Genomic DNA, 19,303 nt, shown 5'->3' with positions numbered 1-19,303 from the left:
CCTGGCCTTTAGGACCGAGCAAGCTCGCATTGGTCGCATCCAGACTGAATCAAGCGGACAAGGTGGACGGGAGCCAGATTGCAAAATAGATGAAAGTGAGGTCAGTTGGTTACGATTTGACAAGACGACACCCTTCGGCATTTGACCCTTCTTTGATTGTTCTACGCCATGTACGGAGTATCACTGGCGGTATGAAGCTTGTTTGACAGGTGTCTCAGTCGCGAGTCAAGATTCAAGGTGTTCAAACCGAAGTTTGTTGATCTGGAGAGAATTCTGGCGCTCATCCGTGCTGAACCGTCCATAGAAATAACGCAAGTTTAGACGACACATGTTCAGGCTTAAAACCAGGCTTCACCTTAGAACAGATGTGTTTGTCTATGAAAGCTTTCATATCGATAGTAACATTGGTATACTATACTCTCGCAATTACTAGAAAACTTCACTACATCACCGTGCGAGGATCCAAACTCGAAATCTTAGCCGACTTTGCAGCGCCATCGAAGACAAACTCAGAGATCAACTTGCCAGTTCCGGGACCATTCTGAATACCCCAGCAAGTATGTCCAGCTGCTATTAGCAGACCCTTTACGCCTGTCTGCCCGATCAGGGGGCCATTTCCTCCCTGAACGTTCGGTAGGTAGCATGCTTGTCGTGCAGTGACTTCTCCATCTCGCAATTCGTCGCTGATACTGCTGACATAGTCGACGATATCCTGGCATCTCTGCTCATCTACCTCGACAAGATCTGATGATTTGGGAAGGGGCACCATATGGTCTCCCTCTCCACAAGCATAAACCTCGTTCTTTGGCCTTGTGTAAATTTCTGGCGAAACGTGTTGCTCGCCTCGTGATTTCTTGCCTCCGAAACCAGCTGGAAGTTTGATCTCAGTGAACAAAGCGTATGCGCTGATCTCGCGAGTCGGGCGGATAGTGACGCTGTGGGCACGAGTAGCTGTGATGGGGGCGTCTGGGTAGACTTCCCTTGTCCACGGGCCAGCAGATATGATGATGTCTGTTGCTGGGATGGTGACTTCCTTGTTGTTGTCGTTCTTGTCCTTGTAAGTGACACTCTCCACGCCCTTTCCATCTTTGGTATGGTTGATGCTCTTGACGGCGGCACCCACACGGATGTCCGCCCCCTTTTCAGCAGCCAAGTCGGCCATGGAAGTGGTGAATTGAAAAGGATGGACTTGAGCAGTAGTCGAGGGATCGCCCATCTCATCGTACATTCTCAAGCAGTCAGGGTGGATCCAGTCAAGATCTTTTGGTATACCTCTGGCGGCCAGTTTCGCCGAAACCTTGGGAGGGTTCTTTTCGAGAGAAACGCTGTTCTTCTCTCGGTTTGCAGGTGAGCCGTTCTTTCCATCCATTTCGTTGTCTTTGCCCTTCACGGTGTCCTTGGCAGTCAGGTTTCGACCTTTGCAGTCTACCGAGCCGCAGTGCACCTGTCTGTAACCCCAACGCTCATCACCGCCATATTTGTCGGCTAGTTGCTTGTGCAGCTTGTATGAAAGTGGTACGATAGATGAAGGATAGGCCCACAGAGCCAACAGACCTAGAGCTTTGTTAGTTGAGGGTCCTTCATCGAGCAGATTATACTACTACGAACCGCCTGCCTTGCCACTTGCGCCTCCAGCAATCTTCGTCGCTTCCAGAAGGATGACCTTGTGCTTCTCCGGATTGTATGAAGGGTGATGCGTCAAGAAATAGGCAGATGTAGCACCGATAATGCCACCGCCAATAATCACAATATTCTTTTGCTCGTCTCCAGCCATGATGGATTGTTGATGGAAGTGTGTAATATTGTGTGGAAGCCGACCAGTTTTACTTTGGAAACCAGACGACAGAGTTCTTCTTAGAGAAGCCAGAGTGGCGATACGAGTAGACGGATCTCACTGATCTTCAAAATCCCAACACAGAAGGTGAACGAAAACTTGCGAATCGCGTTTCGCCTTGCTATCTGTCGCCTCGAGGAAAGTGTGACGTCAAAGCGGGTCGGGTTTAAGTCAGGGTCGCACCCCGCAACGAGCTGTCTACGATGTTTTGCTCCTCCCTTGAGGAGACGACCTTACTATAAAAATGCATAAAGCTTTTCAGACCAGAGATACAACCAGAGAAAGCCTACAGAAGATCGCATCTCGATCCTCGCTACACTGTCCGTCGATAGTACTGTGCAATCATATAACGACTGATCATCACATACTTTCGCACACGGAGATGATAAATATAGCGGATTGATTACATTAGAAAACATTCATGTAGCACCTATATCTATATGTACGTTCAGATCTAGGCATCGTGGGCCACCTTGCGCAACCAATGTTTGGTCTTTCCCCAAGCCCCTGTTGCCATTCTAGCCTTCTGGTAGTCCTCTTCTTGAACGTTATGCTTTCCAACAATATTGAGGAAGACTTGGTCCAGAGTGGCCTGCGAAACAGCGTAAAACTCCATACCAAGCTCTTCCTTGCTCGACTCCAGCTTCTCAAACAACGAACTGATGCCACTTGTCGCTGTGACCGTGGTCATGGCTGCTTTCTTGTCTTCGATAGGGCCGTGTGAGGCGGTATCCAAGCCTGGTCGGTTTGGTACCTCGAAGCGGATTTGACCATGGAACGATCTGTTCTCGATCGTCGCGCTTGGGAAATTTGTCTCGATCCAGTCCTTGATCTCCAGAAGTTTAGCGTCGGAGGTGTGTGGTGCATCCTTGTGCACAAGATGGACGTAATAGGCGTCACCGTGTTTGCGACGCAAAGAGTCACTGGTACCCACAGCGAGCATTTGTCTAGCCATGATGCCGACACGGTCGCCAAGAGCATCAGCTTCCTCTAGACTGTGGGTAGTCAACACTAAGCTGCGACCAGAGCTTACTGCGGCAAGTGTACGCCACATAATTCTCTTTGCACCAGCGTCCATTCCAGAACTACCTTCGTCAACAAGAAGCACAGATGGGTTGCCAATTAGCGCGATACCCAGACTGAGCTTGCGTTTGTTGCCACCAGAGAGCTTAGAAGCCATGCGGTTGCGGAAGGCAGATAGGCCAACCGCAGTCATGACCTGTTCCACATTGTGTTCGATATCAGAGACACCACGAGCTCTAGCATAGAAACGTAGGTGTTCCAAGCACGTCATAGAATCCAGCGCGTCGAACTGTGGGCAGACACCTTGGTGCAAACGAGCAGCAGCGCGCTGCTTCACGATTGACTCATTTTCGAGGAAGACGTCTCCACCACTAGGACGGACGTCACCTCTGATTGTTGATATGGTTGTTGATTTTCCTGTTCTCGTTTAGTATCTCGTTTATAACAGCTAAAGCTTCCATGTCGCAAGGGGAGGGGGGCTTACCTGCACCGTTGGGGCCGAGCAATGCGAAGATTTCACCTCGCGGGACACCAAACGCTACTCGATCGACAGCGAGATTATCGCCGTAAGATTTGCTGATGCTGCATACGCGCAACTCATCCTTGCAGTCGTTGACTCGAACTACCTCGCGATACACGTCCTCATCAGCGTACTCACTCTCTTCTGCGTCTTGCGAGCGGGACTATATTTGGAGACTGATGTCAGTGTGGTTCCGAAAGGGAGCAATAACTATCGCATCGCAAAGTGCTATCCAAAAAGCTGGAATGCTCCGAACAGGTCTCTGCAACGCGAAGAACATTTGCGTACGTACCTTCCTGGTGAGGAATGCGAATCTGTATCCGCTATCGTAGTAGATGAGGAACCCGAGGAGAAGGAGCGACTGAATACAAAGATAAAGAATAGGACCTCCGTAGACCGTGATTTCTCCTGGGTACGAGGCACGTTCATAGCCACGACAGAGAAGCGAAAATTCGTTGAATGTCAGCAAGAGTGAGCGTAACAAGCTTCCTGCGGGGGTCACGATAGATATTGTGAAGTGCGCGATGTTGACTGTAAGAGGATAATTAGCATGTTTCTTCCGGTCGTGAGAATCATTACTTTACCATATGAGTCGATCTTCTCTGTGGGGGCGAACGTGATGATCGCCATGAAAGCGAGGAAATAGATCAAGAAGAAAGCGCACTGCATGCCTGCAGCGAAGGCAAACGAGGCCAGTTGACTGGTGACGAAGAGAGATATGACATAGCTGCAAAGCAGAGCTGCCAATCCATATAAGAAGAAGACCACGAACAGCGTACCGGGGTCGTACAGTGCGCTGGATACCCCAACAAATATAACTATTGCAACGACGCTGACAATCATGACGAACATGAAGTCGAAAAGGGTGTATGCAAGCCAGAGAGGAAAGGCTCTGATACCGTTCGAGTAGTGCAGTGCTCTTACTTTGGCAACACGCTCACTAGTCGGGTAAAGGGCGAAGAATCCAGGGTAGGCGCACATGGCTAGACCAAAGTAGAGAATAAATTGAAGTGTCTTTCCAGCTGACGGTGCCCATGGCCTTTGGAAGGCCTGGTAGGTTGTGATGATCGGAGAGCCCAGCTGACTACTGTCCAGAATGTTCTGAGTCAAGATTGCAAAGTCGAGCTCATAATTGCCCCTCCAGGCAAACAAGGGAGCGCCGCCCTGAGCATCGAGATAGTAGCCGCCAGGAAACACGCGACTGTAATTGGATTGCACGTACTCACGGAAGGCGTCTACGCTAGAAACGGGCGCAATAGCATCAACAAGTCCGGGATATAGATCACCAAGCAGCGTTGTAGGAACCTGGGCAGCTGGACCAGCTGGGAAGTCGAATGGATCAGAGTCAAGAGTAGCGAAAGAGACGATCTCCTCGTTTGAGCTGCTACCCTCTGGCGAACAGCTTAGTGGGCTGAAGCCCTTCAGGAAAAGAGTTACAAGGCCTGCAGCAATGATAGGAATCAAAACAGCGGCCATGTACGGCAAGTAGTTGCGACGCAAGATCGTGATACGCTTTCGGAACAAGACCCATGTCTGTGCAACGAGCGAGATTCTTTTTCCCTTGGCCAACTCCAGACCCTTCTCCGACTGCAAAGACGATACGTTGGTCAAGGACGTGGCATCATCATGCAGCGTATGGTCGTTATTGAACTCTGACGACAGCTTTAGAAAGACATCCTCGATTTGTGGCCCACTGACGCGATAATCCGTAACTCCAAGTTGCTCCAGACGGGTGACAAAAACGGCGGCAGCACTAGAATCAGGTAGATTGTACACCACGTGGTCAGCGTGGTTGCGGCGAGGTATCTCAGACCAATCTTGAGGCTCCTTGAAGGCGTGTTCTGTGTAGATCTTGACACGATATCCACCGCCGAGTTGGTGTTTCAGAGCCACGGCTGTACCGTTTGCGGCCAGGGTACCCTTGGACAAGATGGTGATATGGTCCGAAAGCAAGTCTCCCTCGTCAAGGAAATGTGTCGTGAATAGCATGGCTCTGTGTCCTCTCTCGGCCAAAAGGATATCCCAGACCTTGCGTCGTGAAAGAGGATCAATGCCGGAACTCACTTCGTCGATCAAGCAGAGGTTACTACCACCAGTAAGCATCATGGCTAGTTGAAGCTTACGCTTCTGTCCACCTGACAAAGTCTCAGAACGAGCAGAGATCTTGTGAGCCAGATCACACTTGGAGAGTAGATCTCTATGGTCCACGCTTTTTTCCTTTTGCCCTTGTGCCTTGAGCTGGTTGAAATAGTAGACATGCTCCTCGCAGGTAAGCTTGTCCCAGAGTACGTTCTTCTGGGGACAGATGCCGACGCCTCCAGTTCCGTTGATATCGATGGTACCACTTGTCGGTGATTGAAGACCGGCTAACATGTCCATGGTCGTACTCTTCCCACTACCGTTGGCTCCCAATAGAACATGGATCTCGCCAGCACGAATAGTAAAGCTGATATCGTTCACAGCGTATACCGTCTCTCTTTTGTTTTTGCTGAATCTCGACCAAACATTCTTGTAGAGCCAGCTAGGACTGTACTGCTTTGTCAGATTGGTAATGCGAGCAGTCTCAGAGTCAGCACCATGATGCATGTTCCTCGCTTTTGATGCAGTGCCATACAAAGCTCTCTCGGTAAGCGCTCCTATCACAGGGTAGGCCAGGAGCTGTATGACGCACAGCACAAAGAACACAGCGCCGGAGACTCTCCAAGGAGATCCAGGAGGTGCCTCTGAAAGTACAGCAGCCAGATTGCTGCGCTGCCAATAGGCCATGTAGATAATGAAGAGGGTAAAGTTCATAGGTGGGAACAACAAGGCCAGGATGACGATGGCACCAGTGGACTCAGGAGTCTGGACCTGTACAATAATCGCAAGAACAATGCTCACGATGGTGACCGTGATACCCGAAAGCTGAGCCTTTCGGAATAGACTGGCGAAAGCGATGGACCATGAGGATAGAGCGAGTCCTGCCAGGATGAAGTAGCCGATAAGGATACCAGTCTGAGATGAAGGATAATTGAGTCGAGTAACAATTGCGCCCGATATCACCCAGCCGGGTAGATAGAGAAGATCGAATGCAAGGTGACTAGACAGCAAACGTGCGGCTTGTGGCTGCCATCTACGCTGGTTTGGCATCATCGCTTCGATAAGTTGAGACATGCCAATTTCGCGCTCTGTGGCCATCTGACCTGTGAGCTGATAACATATGCCAACAAAACCAATGAAATAGGCCAGACCAAGAATGCTAATTAAGGTGCCCATGTACAGCCGTGTGATGTTTCTGTCACGCTCTTCAGGAGTTGAGTCTGTATAGGGGTACTGTTGCGGCAAAGGTATAGAAGAGGAAGACCCGCTAGCAGACGCGATTGCTGAGTCGACTGCGTGCTGTAGCGGAAGGGCATAAATCTCTGCGTCGTTGTTTCCAGAGTTGACGAAGATTCTTTCTCCAAGGGCTCCATCAGTCCGGATTGTGTAATTCCACGTGCCGCCATTACTAGGTGATCCGTGGAAGCTCAATGCTGCGAAGCAATTCGAGACTCCTCGAATAGAACTTCTGCATGTCTGCAGTAGCTCAACCTCGTTAGATAGAGTCACGGGAATTTTCCCGCTTGCTCTGACGGTACTCGATAGCTGGTTAATTAGGTCCGTGACTTCGCTAGCCTGATCATTGGCAACAAAAGCCACGGTGTGACGTCCAGAGGTTCCTGCATTGAGAGCCTCCTCGAAGGTTCGAAGTGTTGTTGGAGAACCAACGCCAAAGTCCGATGGTGGCACAAAGAAATTTTTACAGTAGGAAATGATGAAAAAGAAGATAATTGGTGCCAGGAAGGCGCGAACAGTGGTCGTGAACCAGTGGCGGCCGAGGACGATTAACAAGTTCTTCTTCGTCAAAGTCCATGTTTGGGCGAAGAACCCCATAATGATTGCCTGTGAGGGGTCTGTTGATGTGACAAGTGGCAATGAGGGCCTAGTTTTGATCCAGATTATGCAGACATGCGATGCGAAAGCAATATCCAACGAAGTCGAGGCGACGACAATGTATGAAGCACGAAAACGGGAGCCTTGTCATTGAAGACCTACAAACACACTGCCCTCGGGGAGGCGATCTCCAAGGTGTTGACATTGTTCGATTGTCAACTTTAGGTAATCGCTAGGCTATATCGAGTATAGAATGCTCGGCAGAAAAAATGCCGAGGGACTTGTCGCGTGTGTTGTTACTCACCACGTCCGTCTCATCTCGCTTAGTTCAACATCATCATCATCTTGAACCTTTGGATACGGATGTATTCCGGAAAAGAGCTTTACTAACTTCTCCCTAGAAGTGCTACTCATACCGACAAAGATGCTCGGGATGAACATACCAGCCACGAGCTCACAAGATGGAAGAATTGCCAAGGCGTTATGCTCGGCGTACGTACGTACGAAAGCCACGAACGTCTCGCGAGAACAATGACAGGCGCCACGAGACTCAAATTGACGCGATAAATATGCACGACAAGGAGGCCAAGAACAACGGCGATATCATCAGGATCAGATCCTTGGACGGTGACGAAGTGGAGTTCCTCGTCAAAGGGAAGCTGTCTTTCTCTATTGGCAGTTACATTTGCATATATGAACATTCACGATTGGACGAAGAGATCAATCATGTCAACCAGCTATGGGTAGAATGGACGTGTTTTACGGTAAAGGATTGTAATTGGTCGGTGTTGTTTATATAGCGAGCAGAGCATGTTGAGATGCGTTAACAATTGTTCGTCCGTCATTGTTAAACAGTTGAGCGGATTGATAAACAGACGAAAAAATCAGTAATGTCAAATGGCACGGTAGATGCATCGCCCCTAGTAATCATCTCCACGAGAGATTACCTCCTTGCAATTGGGTCGGAGCAGGACAGTCTTCGCTTATGTTAGCATACTAAGCAACATCAAGTGAACGATCGTACGTACGTGCTCGTATTGAGCCACATAAGAACCTGGTACATCGACCAAAGGCGCGTAATCCTCGACGATGCCACTAGTAATAAGCGATTTCAGACCAAGATGGTAGTTCTTTACACCCAGACGCTCAAGGTAACGTCTAGAAAAGACCAGAGTTCCAAAATTGTCATCGATGGTCTTGAGTAGCGACTTTGCAGATGCGTATTGTAGACCCGTGGGACGAACGTGCTTGTTGCGACCATAGCCGTAAATACCGACGTCGTCTGTAAGCCAACCATTGCCGGTAGTGCCAAAGGTCTCGATGGCGAAAACATCACTTTCCTCCATGCGTTGGTCGGTCTCGGTCTTGACAAAGGGGACCTGCTTCTCACCATGGATTTTGTAGCGAAGGATGTTGTGGCCAGTGATGTTCTGGACTGCCTTGACAGGAATAGTCTTACCACCGAGTTCGACTTCGTAACTCTCCATTACCTCTTGAATATCTCCGCTGATCTGATCAATTCTGGCATCGATGCCGGCTTCCTACAGTCACTTAGCTTACGCACTGATATTTGCAATTCGATAAATTTACCTTGAGTCCGGTATTGGTGGCCGCTTTGACAGCGGCAAGCAAGTTGTCATAGACAGGATTGGCAGCCACAGTGAATGCGCTATCCACGATCCTACCATTGACATGAACTCCAAAGTCCACTTTTAGCACATCGTCATACTGAAGCACGACTTCCTTGCCTCCGGGATTAGGAGTCCAGTGTGCACCAACATTGTTCAGGCACAATCCAGTTGGAAATCCCATACCAGCTTTGAGAGCATCTCCGGTTTCAAGACCTTGATGGCCAGTCAGTGCTCGGACGCCTTCTTCAATCTCGTCGGCGAGCTTGCTCATCGTGACACCAGGTTTTGCGATTGTCTGCACGTACTGACGGACTTGCCGGTGTACTTCGGCAGCCTTGCGATAGTCGGTCAGGAAGTCATCATTCATATTCTTGATAGCATCTTGATGACGGAGCTCTGCAGAAGTGGTTCGCTGGAGGTTTTCGTCATGGACCGAATACTCGACCATCTCACCCTCGGGATACTTGTTGCCGTGGAAGACATTGGCAAGTGCGACCCTAGGTGGCGCGGTCTGCTCCTTCCTTTTCTTCTTGTTGTTCTTTCTCTTCTTCTTGGGGTTGCCTTTTAAAGTCAGAACCCGATCAGTCGTCTCGAGCGAGCTTGTCTTACTGTTCTCGGCTTTCAGGGTACATCTAGCATTGTCGTCTTCTTCGCCATCATCGCCATCTTCATCCTGTCCTTCAAGCATACCGGGAACGAGCCCGGCAGCTGTTGCTGGCTTAGGAGGATTGACGTTGGCGATTGCACAGCGGGTCGATGATCCTATTGACAAACAAAGTCAAAGAAGTCCGTGGTTGGTCATTCTCCACGTCCACATACCATCGGGACCTTGCTGGTGCTCATCTGGTGTTTTGGAACCCATGGTTTACGTTGACTCATACGCATACAGAATATCCAGTTGTCGTGGTTGTCGGTGAAGCTGGGAGGTTGCACGAGAGCACAGTCATGCATCTCGCATTGGCGCCTGCTGACTAAAGCCTTGGTAAATCCTTCGATGCAAACAGCAAAATTGAAGCAACACGTTCCATAGATAGACTAGCTACAGCAAAACAGTATACAAAAGAGTTCTAGGAAGGATGCCAAAAATGCAAAACATACAGCAGCAGGGATTCCCACGTGGTCACCCACCGTAGTACTAATCTGCCGTTCAACTGCTTATGTATGGCAGAGCGGACGGGATGCCCAGTTTTCAGCTGACTGTGGCCGTATGTGCTCGACTTGCTTTCTTAACACAATCTATACTTCTGAACTTTCGAGTGATGAGGCGCAGTCTACCATGATCGACATGCAGCCGAACATCCATAGCTTTTGTTCTTCTGGTCTTTTAACCAATGCTCAAGCCTACTTCTATGTGGAACTGCGAACAGATCACGTCCTATCTGGGATCATCGAACTGTCACATCCTTTTGTTTTCAAACCTGCTGAGGACGTAGGTTGTTCATGGAAGTTGATGGCAACCTGAAGTCATCGCGCTTTCCACCTCAGATACCTTTTGGTCATGAGTGGAGTCCACTCATGCTCATCCGACCCAACAGCTTGAACTCAATTCTACCAAGGAGCTAGACAATATTGTAGACGAGCTGATACCGGGACAGTTGTAAGTCAGTATACCGACGATACTGGATTGTGGGTGGGGTTGGACGTTGGTGAGATGGTGCAATAGCACGCCAAAGCATATATTAATGTGGGATGCAGCTACGTCTGCGGAACACTGCGAAGAGTGCATCCAATCAAGTAGATCTGTAGGAACAAGATCGCGTCTGGACCAGGAGAGAATGTGCCACTCTAACTCCGCAATGGTGCAATTCTCAACACCTCAGGTTCATGTCGCAATCGGTCGTACCTCTTTTCGCAGAGAGTTTATGGCTGTATAAATAGTCGGTAGCTTGCCGAAAGATCTTCCTCCATATCGACAAAACATTCGAGCACCGGCTCTCCTGGACATCGCGATGTCTTTCTTTCGTCGCTCGGTCAATGAGAAATCAGACGATTCTGCAAGATCGTCGAGCAACGATGTCTTCTCTTCGCACGAGATAGTGTCCACCACGGGTGACCTCAAGTTCGTTGTCGAGCAGGGAGGTAATGGTTCACAGCCATCCTATCAGGAAGTTTCTGGTGCGCCCGTCGAGGCCGACTCCTCTCTTGGATATGCTGTCGGACCCTTGACGATCGTCTTCATTAACATTGGCAAGATGATTGGAACTGGTGTCTACTCAACACGTAAGCACCTCTCGCGAGACTTTCGAGCGTCCTTGCTAACAATAGCTCAGCGGCGACTGTCCTCAAGGGAACTGGCTCTGTTGGAACCAGTCTTATCTTTTGGGCCCTGGGCCTCCTGACATCGGGTACCTCGCTCTCAGTATATCTCGAGTACGCATCCTACTTTCCGAATCGATCGGGTTCAGAAGTCGTGTATCTGGAACAAGCTTTCCCTCGACCAAAGTACTTTTTCCCCATCGCCTTCGCTGTCCAGACTGTGATTCTGTCGTTCAGTAGTGGCAATGCCATTGGTGTGTAGCACAATCTCATGTTCGAAAACAAGCCGCTGATAGTCATGGTTAGTCATGGCCCAATATCTTTTCAAAATAGGAGACCACACACCTTCTGCTTGGGAACAGAAAGGTGTTGCCATCGCTTGCTATACCTTGGTGACGTTGTGTAAGACACAAAACGCAACCATGTCTGGGCTCGAACTAACATGGCATCAGTATTGATCTTCCACACCAAGACCTCGTATCGCATATCTAATGCCATTGGAATCATCAAGGTCTTGACGTTGATTTTGTAAGTACCTTGAACTTTGTTCGAAGATCTTCAGCTTCTGACTATACCTCGAAAAGCATTGCGATCACCGGTCTTGTCGTGCTCGGCGGTCACACGAGAGTCCAGAATCCGACCGCAAACTTCAAGAACGCTTTCGAAGGCAAGGCAACTGGTTATGGCCTGACGAACAGTCTGGTCAAGATTATCTTTTCGTATGCCGGCTATGAAAATGCTTTCAACATCGTCAACGAGATCAAGGTAAGCCACTTTGCGTCTGGCTTTGAGAGTACCACTGATCAGTGCCGCAGAATCCTGTCAAAACCATCAAGAGGAACGCATCATACTCTTTGGCCATCGTGACGGTGCTTTATATACTCGCAAATATTGCTTACTTTGCGGCTGGTGCGATCGATACAATCTGGAGAGATGAGCCACGTGCTGACCACGACTCTAGTGCCCATACACGACATCAAATCATCGGGTGTGACGGTTGCAAGTCTATTCTTCACCAACGTGTTTGGACATGCCAAAGGTGTGAAAGTCTTCAACCTGCTCATCGCTTTGAGCGCGTTTGGCAATCTGATTGCCGTACAAATCGGACAGTCTCGTGTCATTCGAGAATGCGGAAGGTAAGTACCTTTTGCTGGCCAGACCGGAGCGAACTGAGACTGACGTTTCCGTAGACAGGGAGTGTTACCCTTCCCCAAGTTCTGGGCATCGACGAGACCATTTGGTACGCCAATTGGGCCCTACGCCGTTAAATGGGCTATCACGGTCATCATGATCCTTGCACCTCCAGCTGGTGATGCCTTCAACTTCAGTAAGTCAGGACAAATACTGCGGCGACAAGATAGCTGACAGTTGGTAGTCACGGATCTGCAGACCTATCCAGCTGCTGCGTTTGCGTTCACAATGTCAGTGGGGTTGTATATTGTACGTTACCGACGCAAGAAGTTGGGTGTGCCTCGAAGCGAGTTCCGTGCTTGGGACGCTGCCGTGATTTTCACAATCTTGCAGAACCTGTACTTGCTCATCATGCCTTGGTACCCTCCGACTGGAGGAGCAACGGGTGGAGACGTCAGTTTTTGGTACGCGACGTATTGCGTGACGGGTATCGGGATTCTTCTGGTGTGTGGCGTGTACTACTACTTGTGGTTGTATGCGTTGCCCAAGTGGGGCAAGTACAAGATCAAACAAGAGGTTATTGTGCTCGCGGATGGGTCGAGCACGAATTCACTGGTCAAGGTAGGCTTGAGTGACTTGGAGAATTGGGATCAGAACCATGACGAAGCCGGCAGAGTGGTCGTCAGGGGCGTTCGTGTCGAGGCGAAGAACGAGGGACGTTCTGAGCAGGTGTAGATCCAGGCAGATGTTTTCTTTTTGGTGGAAGATGTAGACGATAGAGGATGAATTGAGATTTCGCGTCAAGCAGAACAGAATTGCAAGCATGTGATTGACGGACAAGGAAGGGGCACTCCACCAGATTCAGAGGCTTGGCGGTGTATATCACGGCGAAACGCCAACGCCAACGCCGACGCGGTCGCAGTCAGTCCGTCTGCCAGCTGCTCCCGACTTCCTGATCATCACACCCAACCGAGTCGCATCAATACACACCATGTCAGACGACGAGATTGTTGCCGGCCCTCCAGGAGCCACATCGATAGATGCACGAGCATCATCTGAAACGAAACCCAAATACCGCTCATGGCGCAAGAAGTATCGCAAGATGAAGACGCACTTTGACCAGGTCATGAAAGAGAGCAACAGCTTGTTCATCGACGAGCAAAAGCTCGATGCCTTGTCCAAGAGGCTGCAGGAGCAGAACGAGTAGGTCATCCTCCAATAGTCCTGTCACGACCAAGCCCTAACTTGTGCTATAGCCAATTGCTCGACCTTCTCCTCGACCTCAACACGTCCTTGTCCATCCCACACGAATTGCGATTCGATCTTTCGCTAGCTCCCAAATCTCAGCAACCCCAAGAAGAACGCGACATGACCCTCGACACGGCCAACAACATCATAGCCAACGCACATCGTGCCTTCCACAACCATGAGATCCCCCAGCTCGACTTTATCCGTATACAACAAGACATAGAAGCCTTGCTGGCCCGCAGAAATGCCAAGAGCCTGGTCGATATGGAGTCACAGATTCCTCACCCGCGATACCAACACCCGTTCCAATCTCTCGTTGCCGAAGCGAATCCCGCCTTCTTGTCCTCATCGCACGAGGATGCTTATCTCAGTCGCCTCGACAACAAGCTAGAACCCGCTGCCCTCAGCGATCCTCGCCCACCTTCGCCGCAACTCCTTTCCAAACTCACCCAGCGCGAACTGGATCGCGAGGTCGAACTACGGAACCCATTTTCTGTCCACAACTGGCTTAAGAAACATGGCACAATCTCCGACATAGATGCTGCTTCGGAAGGTGGTTCCGGTAGCGCCCAAACTCCTGCGACAGCCAACAAGCGGCGCAATCTCGCCAAGCAGGTCGGTGATAGAGCAATCGAACGTGCCAGGGAAAAGGAGGGCAGTCCAGGGAGTACTGTAGACAATGAAGACGAGCTCGCCACTGACGACACACCGGGCAAGCCGAAGAAGGCCAGGGACGACGATCAAACATACCGGCCAAAGGGCGGCCGCAGCAAAAGCAAGCGAAAGAGAGAAGAGGGTGAGAATACTCCTGCGAGGGGCAAGAAGCAGAGAACAAGCCTTAACATTCCCTCCGATGCATGAATTTGCACTCGGCAGTAAAATCACACTTAGCGTCCATGAAGCCTTTGCTTCTTTTTCTTGTTTTAGCCTCTGTTATTCCAATCACAATCACAAAAGTGTCTATCTTTATTTCCACTCGGCACTCCATGTCTTCTGGTCACGTCTGAAAGGAACGACCTCTACGCTGCCATCAGCATTCTTCAGCAGGCTCTGCACCTTGACACCATCCTTTCTCAACACGACCTTCTCGCCCTTTTTGTCCTCGGCTCCATAGAATTTTCTGCCATTCAAACCAAGGAAGCCCTTAAGCTTCTCCTCGGTGACATCTTCTACCTTGAGGACGCCGCGCTCGATGCCCTGCTCCAGAGCAGAGAGCACGTATCCAACTGCGTGGGGCTGAGTGAAGACACCGGCTGCAACCTTGTCACCGCGCTTGTTGATGGCTGGGTGAGGAGCACTGTCGGTGCCGAGGAAGAACTTCTTGTCGCCCGACACAGCCGTCTTGAGCAAAGCCTCGCGATCTTTGGGTGTCTTGGCCACAGGCTTGCAGAACGAGTGCGGATCACCGGCCCAGTCATCGACAATCAAGAAGAGATGGTGAGCAGTGATAGTAGCCGACACGGTGGGACCACAAGACTTGACTGCCTCAATAGCAGCCGCAGTGGTGCAATGTTCGAGAATGATTCTCAGCTTGGGGAAACGCTTGTGCAGGTCCTTGAGGGTGGGAAGGAATGCCTCCTCGGCGCTCAACACGGTAATGTTGTTGTCCTTGGATCCGGGAACTTCGCCGTGCAAGTTCAAAACCATGTTTTGACGCTCCATCTCCTCGAAAACAGGATAGAAGGGCTCATAGCTGACGACACCAGCACTGCTGTTTGTGGTCACGCCGGCTGGGTAGGACTTGATGCCTGTGATACCTGCTGATGCAGCCTCCTTGACCACTTCGGGTGTGATGTCGGGGTGTAGGTACAATGACATGAGGAAGTTGACGTTTGGCTCAATCACTTCAAGTCTCTTCTTGTAGTCCAAAGCGTGCTGGACAGTGGTGATCGGGGGTACCAGGTTGGGCTTTGATGGCAAAATTGTTTAGATTCTTGTTGCATCTTCCATGGATCGATTGGATGCTTACCATGACAAAAACTGTGTTGACACCTCCTTGTCTGATAGTAGGTGTGACAAGCTCCATCATAGGTCCATCGCGAAGGTGAACATGGAAATCAGCAGGGGCTGGAATCTCCAGACCATCAAACTGCTGGAGAGACATGATTTGATGTAGATACAGTGCTCTCTACACAAGCCACAGCAGAGTCAGAACAGTGTCTCCATTTATGGATTGAGAGCGATTGACAACCACTCAGGATGACTTCACGATAAGACTTACCTGTGTCGCTATTCAGAGTGTCCTTTTGCGACCTGAATTGATGCAGACAACTGTGACTGCAGGCATCGAGATGGACGATGTCGCTCGCCAAACAAGGTTTAGCTTTTTTGGTGTGCCAAGCCTCCAGTTCGTCACCACCAACCCATTCCCGACCTCTTTCTTTTGTTCCTCCTCTGGAGTCCTCCTGCCGAGTATGATTCAGATCAGGTATCTTGAAGCCAGCCTTGTTCCAGCTCTGAACAAAATACCCCTTGAATGCTCATGGCAGTGCTGGAAGGCTGGAAACCGGGGTGCCACGGCATGCTGCACTGAAGCCTGCTCTTGCCTTTTCTGTGTGACGTTGCGACCTGTCAACATGGGAGTCACACCCGAATCCTCAATTAGCACATCTATCTCGAGTTGATCTGTTGGAAAGTCCGATACACGATCTTGTGAAGCTAACGAGCATACGGAAAGATTGCAAGCTATGCTCTCCGCTTGGTAGAAACAGAGTAGGTCAATAAACCAGCTTTCCAACATTCATTCACACTGGTCACAAACTCCAGTCTGCACATCTGTCGGCTGCCTGTAATTGGCACGCATGAACCCGTGTGACAGACCCAATCACACTGCCTTTGTCAACAAACACCCATCAGAAAGGCTCCATATAGCTCAGCAGACGCAGTTTGCAAACATGCCAAACACGATGCAGCCGGATTTAGTTCTCTTGAGCCTGACAAGGCGGTTTTGTTCGCAGATGAAAGGTGTTCGCTCGCCTGCCGTCTCTTTGTCAGTCACGCCTTGATTGTACTATACCACCTCATATATGTGCTACGGTCCAAGCCCCCAATTCTGCAAAGCAACACCGCCGTTCTTGAGCCTTGTTCATATATCTGACTCTTACGATTTCGAAGCTCTACCATCAGCCATGCCCGGACTTCACATGTCTGCCTATGCTCCGCCAGGCTCAACTGCTTGGACAGTCCCTCAATATCCAGCAGCCATATCGACACAGTCGATGCTCAGTCCAGGACTCAAGTTCTTCATCAAGCGAGACAACGGGTCTCTTGTGCCTCTTGTCCCCGCCGACGAACTCCCAGACGACATTCGCTTGATTGGTGTACCTTTGAGTCTGACTGCCGTGCAGGCAGAGAGCATGCTGTTCCTTGGACATGACTCGTCTGCCAGAAGGAAGTACTCGCATGCCGGATCTCTGAGCATCAAGGAGTCAGTCGCTCCCATCCCCATTGCGATGAAGTATACGCCTGAAGTGGTTCCTGACAACAATCATGTACCTCAGGTTGGCCCCCCCAGCCTTTGATTGTTTGTTGCCCACTGACATGATCCTCACAGCTCCCTCAGGCGCAGCCTCTTCCCACACCCACCACTGCATTCATACCGACTCCCAAGCCACCTACTCAACTCAACTCGAGACCTCTCTACAATGAACGCCCTCCTCCACCTTCTGGTATTGAGCCTGATCAGAGAAAGAAGATCTACTGCAACTATTGGTGTCAAACAGGTCAATGTGGCTTCATCCAACAAGGTTGCATATACAAACATGAGATGCCTACAGACAAGGAAACTCTCAACTTGATTGGTCTGAAGTCGGTCCCTGCTTGGTACCGCAAGGAGCAAGCACGCAAGAAATCACAGGCGAAGCGCACCGAACGCAACGGCTCTGGCTCAGAGTGGGAGGTGGTCGAGCAGCAACAGACCGACGACTCCGCGGTCCACAGTAACGACCCTGTCCGTGTCCGCGTTCCACCCTCGCGCCCTGCTAATATCACCATCACTAAGCAGTCTGCGCAAAAGTCTCGTCCAGCTTTGGTTGCTCAGAAGGATGCTGCCGCTTCTGATGTTGCTTCTGACGCTGCTACTGCAGGCAGCTCAGCTCCAGGCTCATCATCTCCTCCCGGTGGTGTCAAGTTGGGTGCAGCCAAGACTCCTGTACGTGGTCCTCCTTCTCTACCTTTCAGAAAGCAGACTCTGGAATCGCCCATCGAAGATGGGGAAGTAGAGGATCTCATCCACTTTGATGTTCTTGTGCCATCGTCCTCTCCAGACTTGTCGTCGTCCACTCAATTGAGTCCGGAAGCACACTCTACCTGTTCACCTATGGAAGAGGTGGTCTCTAGACGCTCAAAGATCGTCGCTAAGGGCGGTGTGGCCATCGCTATGGGCAGAGGTACTCGTTCAAGCATCAGTGGCCGCGGTCGACGTGGATCCGCCGATAGGAAGACTGGTGCCGTATCACCCCCTAGACAGCACAAGCCTATGGTCAAGGGCAGGGTGGAGCAGGGCAACGGTGAATTGAGAAGAGACAGAGTCAAGATGGCGCCGGTCGCAGGAGCTACGGCCAAGGCTACAGGCCAAGCTTGACCTGAGGCTGAATTATGAGGCTTGACGTTTGACTTCTTGTTGCCAGGATTGGGTTTTGGTTGATCTCATGTTCACTCGGGAAGACTTGCGTTCTGACGACGGCATTCCTGCCGAAACATGCAGGATAATCGAGATATCACGCTGGTTGAATGGCGTCGGCCCGACTATTCACTTGACTGTTGTTGAAGGAGCGCCCAAGATTGGCGCACTGATCCAGCTAGCTCTCCACGTTCGCAAGTGGGTTGCTTATGTAGCTATATAGCAATGCACAATTCCGTCAGCAAACAAAGAGCATCCACGGGAAGTGCTGATGTTGTTGGCTCTCCTCGGACGTGTGTATCATCTGGAAAGAACTGTGCATTTTTATCGCTTCAACCGCACCTATGCGCGGTCGTGAGAGTGGGGCGGGGGTTACAGATAGTATTGCTCGTTTGAGACAAGGGCTACATAGCTTGGCCGATCCAACATAGCGTTGTTCCAACTCACCAACCATTGAATATTTTGCCTTTATTCTCTTTTCTTATCTCCTTGAAAGCTGGGCAAAGATTCGGCCGGACCGAGATGGGCCCAGCGACGAACCAACAACAGCACTTCAAACCACGGGAGAAGCATCTCTACGCGAACCCAAGTTCAATGCTGAAGTGCAGTGTCAACGAGATCATTTGTTCGAAAGGGCTTGTATGTCGTATCTGAAGCCTTGTCGCCGTACATGACGGCCTTGTTACTCCAACCACGGCCTTGTTATTCTGCTCCGCCACGATGTCCAAGAGCTCAAGTGCCTCAGCCAAGAAACCCCGACCTTCTAGCGCTCTTCCAACTTGCTTCTGTTGAATGTTCGGCTGCATGATCTCCAAGACTCTTGCTGCAGTCGGAAGAGCTGGCACTGGGGAGGCATGGCGGGTGTCCAGGATTCCGTTGGCCAGCACTGACGATTCGGCCGCATGGCGAATACTTGGGCCGACTTGGCCTGCGCTGTTACGGGTAAAATTGTGAGTCCGTGGGGTGATTGGTCTCTATGGAGTAGACTTGACTGGGGTTATGGGGGCTCCACAACGAGATCGACCATATTGTTGCGGAGTATGGATCCAAGGTTTGTCTCGTGGTCAATTCTCACTGCTTGTCCCCCTCTTTAATATATAAAGTCCTGGACGATCGCCCATCGGGAG

At 50.4% G+C, this 19,303-nt stretch overlaps 7 protein-coding genes across 7 annotated transcripts; 3 read left to right on the top strand and 4 right to left on the bottom strand.

Moving 5' to 3' along the window:
• Window positions 1–442: 442 nt before the first annotated feature.
• M436DRAFT_78646 (fad NAD binding oxidoreductase) lies at window positions 443–1,774 on the bottom strand (the record flags this gene model as incomplete). Its single annotated transcript, XM_013575927.1, has 2 exons — window positions 443–1,554; window positions 1,609–1,774. 2 exons carry the CDS (start codon window positions 1,772–1,774, stop codon window positions 443–445), a joined length of 1,278 nt encoding a protein of 425 aa, XP_013431381.1.
• Window positions 1,775–2,288: 514 nt separating this feature from the next.
• Window positions 2,289–7,289, bottom strand: M436DRAFT_78645 (putative ABC transporter; the record flags this gene model as incomplete). The annotated part of the gene is made up of 4 exons (XM_013575926.1): window positions 2,289–3,274; window positions 3,342–3,540; window positions 3,670–3,908; window positions 3,962–7,289. 4 exons carry the CDS (start codon window positions 7,287–7,289, stop codon window positions 2,289–2,291), a joined length of 4,752 nt encoding a protein of 1,583 aa, XP_013431380.1.
• Window positions 7,290–8,209: 920 nt separating this feature from the next.
• M436DRAFT_38719 (methionine aminopeptidase, type II) lies at window positions 8,210–9,287 on the bottom strand (the record flags this gene model as incomplete). The annotated part of the gene is made up of 3 exons (XM_013575406.1): window positions 8,210–8,266; window positions 8,318–8,830; window positions 8,880–9,287. The coding sequence occupies 3 exons, from the start codon at window positions 9,285–9,287 to the stop codon at window positions 8,210–8,212; spliced, it is 978 nt and encodes a 325-aa protein (XP_013430860.1).
• Window positions 9,288–10,869: 1,582 nt separating this feature from the next.
• Window positions 10,870–13,042, top strand: M436DRAFT_38129 (amino acid transporter; the record flags this gene model as incomplete). Its single annotated transcript, XM_013575302.1, has 9 exons — window positions 10,870–11,140; window positions 11,191–11,430; window positions 11,483–11,578; window positions 11,629–11,704; window positions 11,761–11,941; window positions 11,992–12,085; window positions 12,138–12,312; window positions 12,367–12,503; window positions 12,552–13,042. The coding sequence occupies 9 exons, from the start codon at window positions 10,870–10,872 to the stop codon at window positions 13,040–13,042; spliced, it is 1,761 nt and encodes a 586-aa protein (XP_013430756.1).
• A 256-nt stretch (window positions 13,043–13,298) lies between these two features.
• On the top strand, window positions 13,299–14,416 carry M436DRAFT_69840 (uncharacterized protein; the record flags this gene model as incomplete). The annotated part of the gene is made up of 2 exons (XM_013575756.1): window positions 13,299–13,510; window positions 13,564–14,416. The coding sequence occupies 2 exons, from the start codon at window positions 13,299–13,301 to the stop codon at window positions 14,414–14,416; spliced, it is 1,065 nt and encodes a 354-aa protein (XP_013431210.1).
• Window positions 14,417–14,521: 105 nt separating this feature from the next.
• On the bottom strand, window positions 14,522–15,659 carry M436DRAFT_37732 (Dihydroorotase; the record flags this gene model as incomplete). The annotated part of the gene is made up of 2 exons (XM_013575234.1): window positions 14,522–15,463; window positions 15,525–15,659. The coding sequence occupies 2 exons, from the start codon at window positions 15,657–15,659 to the stop codon at window positions 14,522–14,524; spliced, it is 1,077 nt and encodes a 358-aa protein (XP_013430688.1).
• Window positions 15,660–16,683: 1,024 nt separating this feature from the next.
• Window positions 16,684–18,137, top strand: M436DRAFT_78640 (uncharacterized protein; the record flags this gene model as incomplete). The annotated part of the gene is made up of 2 exons (XM_013575925.1): window positions 16,684–17,055; window positions 17,109–18,137. The coding sequence occupies 2 exons, from the start codon at window positions 16,684–16,686 to the stop codon at window positions 18,135–18,137; spliced, it is 1,401 nt and encodes a 466-aa protein (XP_013431379.1).
• Between the last annotated feature and the right edge of the window lie 1,166 nt (window positions 18,138–19,303).

The sequence above is a fragment of the Aureobasidium namibiae genome (genome assembly GCF_000721765.1).
Source record: "Aureobasidium namibiae CBS 147.97 unplaced genomic scaffold scaffold_2, whole genome shotgun sequence".
NCBI classification, from domain to species: Eukaryota; Fungi; Ascomycota; class Dothideomycetes; order Dothideales; family Saccotheciaceae; genus Aureobasidium; species Aureobasidium namibiae.
Note: the sequence above shows the minus strand (reverse complement) of the source record. Positions and strands in the feature narration are given on the sequence as shown.